Source organism: Clavelina lepadiformis, chromosome 9, assembly GCF_947623445.1.
Source record: "Clavelina lepadiformis chromosome 9, kaClaLepa1.1, whole genome shotgun sequence".
NCBI classification, from domain to species: Eukaryota; Metazoa; Chordata; class Ascidiacea; order Aplousobranchia; family Clavelinidae; genus Clavelina; species Clavelina lepadiformis.
The window spans coordinates 5,510,211-5,520,355 of NC_135248.1; the positions used below are offsets into that span (position 1 = coordinate 5,510,211).

Sequence of the window (10,145 nt, forward strand, 5' to 3'; positions counted from 1 at the left end):
AATACCGCCCAAAAACTCGAATGAATCTACACCGAAAAGAACACCAACGCGTTCGACTAAAGGAATTTAAGTGTGTAGTTCAAAAAAGGCAAATTTAGTTTATTTCTTTATGTAGTAGAATTACCAAAAATGCTCGAATTACTTGAAAACAACGTCATGGGGCTCGATGAAATTTTGCAGGTAAACTTGGCATATACCTGAGACTAACTCATACAGAAATATGACATAATTCACACATATCCAGCTGCCGCCACTTAGGCTTTTTGGCTTAATCAACACGTACTGCATTTCCTATTTTTCAAGCCAATTTTTATCGGCATTCTGCGCAACTTGAAACTTTGAAACGCGTCAACTGCTACGATAATTCTCATCAGGCTAAAAAACAACACCAACCATACTGCCTTTCGATTGGCGTAAGCAGGTTTTTTAAAGCCCAACGTAAGAGTCGACGAAATCAAAGAAATTTTAATTTTTGAGCCGTTCACCACCTTTACCACGCAAAGCGCTGCGTTACACGCATCAACTACAGCTTCAGACAAAAAAAAACAGAACGAGCTAAGCAATGAAATCGATACACAAATTAAGCTACAATTATTTACAAAACACTCAGATGCTTTTTCCTTTTACACTCCCTTACATGTAAAGCTTATTGATTGTGCCACATGTATACTGGTTCGGTATGTGCGTTGTTTCAATATCCAGTTATGCATCATAATAGATATATAGTAGTTTTGCAATATTTACCGGAGACTTCAACGTTCAAAAATTATTCAGTGACTTTTTTCAATGTTTAACGAGTTATCGACGTAAGCTTGTAGACTAAAGTTTGGTCCTGGACCTGTTAAGTGAGCAGATCTAAGCAAATTGCTCTCCGCAGACAATAAGTGCATTCTTGCAATAATTTGGCAGAACAAAAAAGCATCTTTCTAATAGGAGTCATGCCTACAGCAAGCATGCAGTTACTGCATTGTGGGCTTTAAAACACCTTGAAGTAAACTGATAAAGGAAATTGTTGCGCCAATAGCAAGATATTTATAAGTTTTACAGGAAATAACAAGCAAGCTATTGGTGATGGTGAAGCATTGAAACCTTTACTCTCGGACTGATGAGAGTCCATGATCGATTTAAACTTGTCGATGATTCCTGATCACTCGAGTCCGGTTTATCAAGCGTGTCTTTGTACATAACTGCGGTGTAACTTTCGTTGCCTTTAGTTGAATAACTATGGTCTTAAATCATGGTAAATTGCTATATCTACAAATTGCAAGATCAGGCCAAACTCAGAAAATTTTAATGTTTTAGGTTAGTCTTTATTATAATAAGTCTCACGCGGAAACAAAAGCGCAACTAATCAACCAACGGAGTGATAATTTGTCTAAGTTTAAAGCAAAATGCCTAAGCTCTAATTATTTTTTGCATAACGAAGAGTTATAAGATGAACAAATGTTGCTTGTTCACTTTAACACATAACCAGGCAAGCTTCAACAGATAAAAACTCTATGGTATTACTGACAATTATTTTGACAGACTGAAAACAAGCAATGTAAAACAAGCAATCACGTCATAACTTAAATACAGTAGTTATTCAGATAATCTCATAATCAAAACTGATAAAACGCGATATAGACCTAGGTAGCCTACATATAAGCTTTTGCGTATTGTATTAAGTCAGTTCTACCTAAACTTAAGCTTTCTCGTTTGAGCTCACGATTAGAAAATCTGCAAACAGTAGACACACCCGCATCAGGAGCCGCGGTTACAGCGCTTTGTCTGAACTATACAGAACAAGAGTTGTGCAAAGCAAGGCTTCAAACTATAAAAGTTCAGACTTCTGCGGAAACCACGTAAAGCAATTAAGAAACAATAAAAGCATAATGCATCGCAAATTGTTTTTAATGAGCAAACTGTAATGATACACTTCAAACTTGGCAATCGAGATCGAAACTCGCAATTGGAGGCAATAGCCAGGTTGTTTTCAATTTAAAGTTTAATTCACTTAATCCATTATAAAGCTTTCCAAATTTCCCACGTAACTAAAACTGTTAAGGAAATCACTTCTGGTGGACCTGTAGTACAAACAAAACTTCGTAGCCTGGCTATTGGATATAAAAAGTAAACACATTTATAAACACACAAATCTCCGTTGTCAGCTTCTTTGATGCAATCCTCTAAAGTGATATGTCTCAATGCATATCCAAAGACTGCCTAAATAACTATAAATAAATTAATCAATTACAAACCATTTTAAAAGCATATTTAAACAAAGAATCACTCTTAAAAACTGGTATGTTGCTTTGAATGAAGCGAATTGTTCTGCCATATCATGAACAGCAATCCGTTTACAATAGCAAAAAGGGCTTTACTTTGAACACGTAAGAATAATTAATATATAAAATTCATGGGCAGCAGTAAAAAATACAAAAAAGAGCATTTACTGGATCGAAGTATATGTTTTCGTTTTGAAAATTGCATTTCGTTTTTCTGAATTTGTTGACTTTCTTTTTTATAATTCTTCCAATTACTGCAGTAACATGTAACATGCAAACATGTTTCTAAATATAGCATATTCATACCAGAGAAGAAAATAAGCTCGTAATGGCTTCAGTATACAAGTTTAATTTTTTGCTTGACTTAAGACATGGCCCACATACAACTGGCTCGATAAACGTAGTGAAATTTAAGTAAACCTCCAGATTTGATTAACTTAAATTTTTGCTCAAAGTCTTCAGCTGACGTTCATACTTACAATTCTTCGACCTTTAAGAACATAAGACAAAATTAACAGGTCAGATTAGGGTGTAGGTTCTCTTGTAAAAATAATATTTTGATACGGCTTGTGATTTGATTAGCTTTTGCAAACTATGGATGGATTTACTTATACAATACTGCAACAGTTGTTAATTAGCGATCTATTTTTGTTTCAAATTACGACAAAAATATGAAAATAAAGGAAAAACAGTCTGTGCATATTAGTAAGGAATGTTATAAGCGGTACAATTCAGGTTAAATTCGGTGCTCGTCCAATTGTATTCAAGACAACAGTTTTCCGCAGCGAGAGCTCTAAACAACAAAGTTGTGGTGAACAACATTTATTTGTAGTTAAGTTTGTCTTATCAAAGCATCATTTGTAAATTGTTGAAACGGAGCATATGGAATACGACAATAAAAGCAATGGAATAAATAAGTCTAACAGACAACACAACAAACTTGTGTTCCAATATAAACTTACAGATTTGTTGCAGAACAACACTGGAACAAGCGACCGGGGTCGGTCTCCGTCCAATTTGTGGTAGCCATCATATTGTCGCAAAAAATGGGCCGAGGCGCATATAAAAAGCCTATATCAGGTGAAAACGGTCAAAGGTTTATAAAAGACAAATGTTTTGTTTGAAACAGCATCTAGTATTCTATAATATTTTCCACAACATGCATGTATACAACATGAAAGACAGTGAAAGAAGCAAACAGCCAATTACCTGCCACACATGCATTCAATATGCTGACAAAAACGCCAGAAAAAAAAGCTCTGATGACCGTGTTTACCATATCAGTTCGTCTTTCTGGAGCCATGCCAGCTATTTGAAAAAACATCAAGGTTATGTGTATATATCGATTCATGTCTCTATAATACCAACAAGCCATGAAGCAATTTATCCGCACGTATAGCAACTTAATACTTCAAATTGCATGTTAATATGGTCCGTTATGACGAGTAACATGACTTACGGTCATTGCAAAGACATACAACATTTTTTACCTAATCCACCAATCATAAGTCCAATCGAGCCTATGTTAGCAAATCCACACAAAGCATAAGTGATGATTGCTTCTGACCTTTCATCAATCCAGTTTACGGCGCCTGTAACTGGGTCTACCTTTGGAACTGTTCCACTGTCCCGGAGGGTGAGCATTGCGGCTAAATCTTCATAGGCGATAAATTCGTTTAGAAAAATTTTGACTCCTATTAGCTCAGAACACTAAAAAACATAATTTTGAAATAATTTGAAAAAGTTGTGAGTATAGACGTTCGTATGGGTCATGTACCATAGTTACCTTTAAACAGTCGACCCAATCAATACCCATCAAGTAGGTCACAGGTAAGAATATATAAGAACACATGAGCTAAAGAAAGAAAAAATAGGGTAAAACCTGAAAAACTGTATTCTTTGCACAGTTTTGTGTTAATAAATGTCCAATATCTCAGTGCAAATACAACGACAAAACAAGTTTAGATTAATATAAAGAAAATGTAATATGTACAGTGTACCACACATGTACAGCATAAATACGCTGATACATGTTTTTTTTTTCTCAGAACGTCTGCAGCTGGCACTGAAATATCAAACTCTCCACTTGGCTTCTATTTTCTGAAATTATTCTGACATAACAAGCCATGCAAGGTAGGCCTACGTTCCAAAATAAATCAACTTACAACTCCACCTGTCGGTGGTATATCGCGCAGCCTATGATGTCAAAATGAGCTAACGAAAAAAATTATATTTCTACGCTAATGGCGTTAGTCTTGAGATAAAAGATTTGTGAACAAACTAAGCATGTTATGAACTTATGACATTGTTACTCATTGTAGGATGGATTCTTCTTTGACAGTGATGTGACGCATATCCATTATTTTTTTACCATTACTATGCAGGTTAATGCAAGATAATAAGTTAGCACGGACCATATAAGCCCAGCAGAACATGGTTAAACAGTCACTAAATAAAAGTAGAACGAAGTAAATCTAAATATAACATTAACTTGGAGTGAAGTCAAACTTATGTGTTACCAATGCATTTACACTTTAATATAAGCATATGGCTCAATGCAAACGTTATATTTTACTACGACAGAAGAAGGCTTTTATATGAAGAACAAATTACAAACTCGTTTCAGTTAAGCTAGCTAAAGGAAAACATTACTAACCTCAAAGCTGAGCTGGGGAAAATCTAGTAGTCCTCCAAACCAACTTAAAACTCCATTTAGCGCTGCGAGAAGTGAAATAAAAGCAATTAATATTCCTCCAATGTTTAGTACAAGTGGAACAGCCAAAGCAGCGCCATCCGCTGCTGCATCTATCACGTTCAAATGTCCCCTAAGACAAACAGACAAGTTTCAGAGTGTTAATTAAGTACAACTGAAAGCTGAATGGACAATGAACTTCAAACTTTAGTGGTGCAGCAAGAACGATACTTGCATTTTCTCTAATCTAAGCGATTGCGTCTTCTGAAACTTAGAAACTTTTGTTTCCGGATATGAAAGCTTGGCAACAGCTAGGGCACAGGGTGCTGCCATGATGCAAGCAGTGATTACAAAAACCGGCTGAATCTAAAACCACAACATGTGAAGATTGCAATCGTTACACAATCAAACTATTTCTTTATCCAATATACTTAATTAGTCACAAAATTACCCCAAAACCTAAATAGGCTCCCAAAACACTTCCAGCGATTGTGCCAAATCCCGCAGTCATTATGGCGTTGAGCTCAGAAGGGGTGAGTTTTTTTATGTAGGGCCGAATCATCAGCGGGGATTCGGTCATCCCGACAAAAATATTTCCTGTAAATTTTACTTAATATCATGCATATGATTGCTAATAAAGACTTTTTAGTTGAAATCTTCGGAACATTCGTTGAGTGTAGCTTACTAGTCCTGGAACACTTAGTAGCATTTACAACCGAAAGTTACTAGTTTTGACAATTAGTAATTAAAACCAAAAACAATACACTGAGATTCAAAATCGTTACCGGCAGCAGCCATAGATTCAGTGGCGGAGGTGCCAAGTGAAATTTGCATCAGCCACGCCATTTTGAGTATGAGCCATTCCATAACGCCAAGGTAGTACAAAACAGATATAAAGGCACTGAAGTAAATGATAATGGGAAGCACCTAAGAAAGTAATTATTATCATAGCAAAACGTCTAAATTACCATACAGCGTTTGGATCACGTTAAATCCAACCGAAAGTAAACTAACATATAAGCATAGAAAAGTTGCGCTGCTCTTCAAATGTACCAAGTTGAACTTTATTCTATCTAAATTGAACTTCTCTCGTATTATCTATAAAAGCAGGAAACATTTTTTTACCTTGAAGGCGAAATAATGCTCTGCAAAACCATCACCAAACAGGAAAATTGCTCCGGCGTCAACGTAATTAATAAAGGTCTGTACCAGGTTGCCCAGCCAGTTAAAAGCGGCAAATCCAGCTTCGGTTCGCAAAATGAACATTCCAATACAAACTTGAATCAGTAATCCCCATAGCACAGGACGCCACCTTACCTGTTATCGGATAGCGCACATTGCGAAATATGAATGATATGAAATATGAGAAAAAATATGAAATATGAATAGGTAAATGATTAGTTAACGCTAAATTCCGGAAATGCACACAACAATGTTTCTTATAGCTGTTATCGTTACTTTATAAATCGTACCCTGTCTGGGTGTTTTGAAGTGAGGAAAATGCCAAACAGAAATATGAAGTATCCTGCTCCAGATATCAACTGACTTGGTCTTTTCGAAGTGTCTAGCGCTATCCACACAGCCAGTCCAGCAACCACGCATAAAATGAATATCCTAAAATTGTAAATATTTTAATAGTTGAGTATAGGCTACGACTTTAAGTAACGCTTTAGCTGGAAGTCATCTTGATATTTCAGACTTATGGTCTTTGAAACGCGTCGGTGTTTTGTTTAAACAACGGCACTTCACGGTCAAAGCTTCATTTGCTGTTTGAATGGGACAATTTTTTGCTTTTTTTTTTTTTAATTCTGCAAGTTTATTATTATATTTAACTTTTTCATTGTTGGTTATGATCGTAGTTTTTAGTTTAATTTGTTTTCACAGACTAATAGTGACCTATTGTGGATAAAATATATGCGCTTTATGACATCATATATAAGCTGATGCTGGTTATCTCACGTTTTACTTTATCTTGAAAACCGATATATAAATACACTGCTATAGCCTCATATTCTAGAACTGAAAAAACAACAAACATTTTTAAATTTTTTAACTACTTGCAGAACCCATCAGATAACCTTCTTAGACTTTGCTGTTGACAAGTGTTATTTGACAAAATGTAAAACGACCTCATACCATTTTATCCAGTACATGTTGTCATTGATAGCTTTGTAGATTGGTCGAAAGCAATCCCATATCTCCTTGCCATAATGGTCACGCAAGAAAGCATAAACGTTGTAACCCACAACGAGGCACCATATTACAAGCAGTGTTATGGCCCGGTTGAAATTGAACCAGCAAGCAACACCCATGTATGCGGTGACGCCTGAAAAAAGAACATGGAATAAAGTAATGCGAATGTGTTTTGTACATTTTGTACAAATCGCCATCTTCTGTCTGTTCGCTGCTTATAAGTGCTATATTATGGTAGAACTAACTAATACATAAGCCGAACAACCTTCAAAATCTTTTATCTTAATTAATTTTTATTTTAAATTTTTTTTTTTTAAATCAGTAAGATACTACATGACAAATAATGAACTAACCGCATGCTAAAATGACTCCGATGACGATAAGGATAACACGCTGATATTGAATAACAAACTCTGTCAGGGCAGTAAGAGGATATGTTACAGATCTGCAAACACAAATATGGTGAGCACGCCGCACGGTCTTGTGAAATGCTGTTCAATTTGAGCGGGTTTTAGTGAAACTGTCTTTAGTATTTTTCAAATGAATGTAAGTATCGCTTACGGTGCTGACGTGTTATTTTGCTTTGTACTCAGGTTGACTCCGTCTTACTATTTGCTGACTTGACTGAATCACCCCACAAAGTTTACTTAATTTATGCGAGGACTGATTTCAGGGCTGACAAGTAAACAATACTGTAGCTTGGTCACTTTAAGCAGCAATTCAGTGAGTCCGTTATCAGCGATTTAACCATAAGAAAAAACAACTAACAGACCAGACCGTCTGTCCACTGGAAAATGGAAACGGTTTCAACTATCCGAGTGTAGTTATTATATATGCAGTCATGCTTGTTGGTACAATGATACAACGTATCACACAACACAGGAAAGTAATCAAAATCAAACTGTTCTTAATTGCGCTACTTGAGGCTGTGTGTGTGGAGTTTTAACTCGAATCGGTTAACCCAATCCGCAAGCACGAAAAACGCGCATATTATTACTCCCAAATGATTAATTACAACAAAACTGGCACTGTGCTCCATAAGCTTTACTTCAAAAATTTGCTTCCTTCATCAGGAAGATCTTCAAACTCAATTTTTTCACTGCTGACAGGATCAGGGCTTGTTCCATTTTCATCGCTATTCTTGCTATCCATCTGCAATAGAAATATTATTAGCATATAATGTATATACACTACTTACTGTTGTTGGCTAGTTAGGACAAGTGCTTACATTTTCTCATGATAAATGGAAAAAATAACCAACCTCGTAAGCAGGGTTGATTTTTTGATTTTTGTCTAAAAGCTTCTCAGAATTCAAACTGGAATCAACTTCTACTTGACTTTCAACAGCTTTCGTGGTAAATGACGTCAGTTTTACCTCGTTGCTCATTGCTTTGTTTGTGCAGTAGAGTGAATAGGCTAGGCTAAACTAGGCTCTCTAAAAGGAACAAGTTCTTTTGTAAAACAATCTTCTGCACAGGACACACTTCATACTGTAGAACAACTTACAGCTTTTTAGCCTAAGATTGACATGCCGACAATAAAAGATATGATTTAAATACACAAAAACAAAACCAATACTAGAATATAAAAGTTGGCTTTGCATAACTACTTTTACGGCAGGTGGTACTTCGTCTGAACGCGACATACAACTGTTTTAATGTCAATTATAATATATGTTACCAGGCTGAATGGGAATAATTCACGAAAAAATAACCTTTGAAACTCACCAGAATGGCTAAAAATGCATGTTTTACTCAATGGGAAAACTACTTGCCTCAATGGCTTTTACTATCGCAACGCTCAGAGTTAAGTCGGTTTCCAATATCTGACTCCAGATGAAATGACGAAGCGCGAAGGTTGCGCGTTCGCCCTATTAGCTGAAAGTAGCACTTTGGCCGAGCTGTTGCAATCATAACAATTTGATAAAACCCTCTTTTATTGCTGCAATACTTTTCGTCTACTCGCGATCACCACGAAGATGCATATATCCAAGGTCGATCACATACCATGGATACAATCACATTACCATTAAATAATTTACCAGACACAACGTTTAAAATGAGATATCAAGATATTAGAGTTTGCCGCCACGCCATTCGCAAGTCGGATGAGGGCTAAGAAGAGTAAGAAAAGATGAAACCCGAAATCGTTTTCTTCAGGCAAAAGAATTTTACCATTGTCGACATGGTAGAGTAGACCGTTCATAATACCTCAGCGTTGAACAAATTTGTTGGTTTTGCTTTATGCTCAAGCGGAAAGTTGATTGTGACGGTAACGTTTGATGCAAAAGAACCAAACGCAATGGTGCTCGACGTCTTCTTGCATGTTTGGCGGCGTGACCTAGTAGAGAGAACAGGACAATCGGAAATTCTTTTGGAAAATACGATGTCTTTTGTGTTGGCCGTGAGAAACGGAACTAGGACTCACAACGTTTCGTGCATTTGTTTGCTTGATTACCAAAATTCTTATGGTGGTAGCATAGGCGTTTCGATGGTGCAGTTATTGGGCGAAGAAACATGATTGACTACCGGCGTGCTCGGCGAAATGGCAGCAGCTGAGTAATTGATGACGATGGCTTCGTGAGGCGGCCAGTTAAGGTTTCAAGGTTGGATTTGTTTCTCTGTAGTTGTCGCCTCCATGCAGCATTTTACATTGTGGTGTAATTCTTTCTACTTCGTCTTGAAGAGGCTTCACTCTATCGTCCTGCCGTCGGCAGTTCCGTTGATTGCGTGTTGACGACGCTTTGTAGACGTTCCAAATTCAAAGCGTTTAAAGTAGTCCATCTTCTGCTCATGAATTCTGTGCTCATATAGCTCAGGCAGAAAGTTTTTGGTGTGTTCAAAATTTATCATGTATATTACCACACTACCATCAAGTAATCAACAAACACAACGCCTAAAATGAGATGTCCTAGTAGCGTTGAGGTCGACGAAATATTACCGCATGATAGCGTTGTAGCCGCCACACTACTAATGCTTAATAGTTGTCAGTTT

General features: G+C 36.6%; 1 protein-coding gene across 2 annotated transcripts; it reads right to left on the reverse strand.

Moving 5' to 3' along the window:
* Nucleotides 1-1,875: 1,875 nt before the first annotated feature.
* On the reverse strand, nt 1,876-10,063 carry LOC143470396 (sodium/nucleoside cotransporter 1-like). 2 transcript variants are annotated; one of them, XM_076968510.1, is made up of 15 exons: nt 8,414-10,063; nt 8,201-8,304; nt 7,506-7,597; nt 7,096-7,285; nt 6,432-6,573; nt 6,085-6,276; nt 5,745-5,886; nt 5,411-5,556; nt 5,195-5,325; nt 4,924-5,092; nt 4,054-4,122; nt 3,758-3,977; nt 3,477-3,575; nt 3,230-3,338; nt 1,876-3,060 (listed from the first exon to the last, which is right to left on the reverse strand). In XM_076968510.1, exons 1-15 carry the CDS (start codon nt 8,537-8,539, stop codon nt 2,970-2,972), a joined length of 2,022 nt encoding a protein of 673 aa, XP_076824625.1. In that variant the 5' UTR covers nt 8,540-10,063; the 3' UTR covers nt 1,876-2,969. The 2 variants fall into 2 exon arrangements, 1 of the variants encoding a protein (XP_076824625.1); XR_013119362.1 differs by lacking the exon at nt 1,876-3,060 and having other exon boundaries at nt 3,835-3,977.
* Between the last annotated feature and the right edge of the window lie 82 nt (nt 10,064-10,145).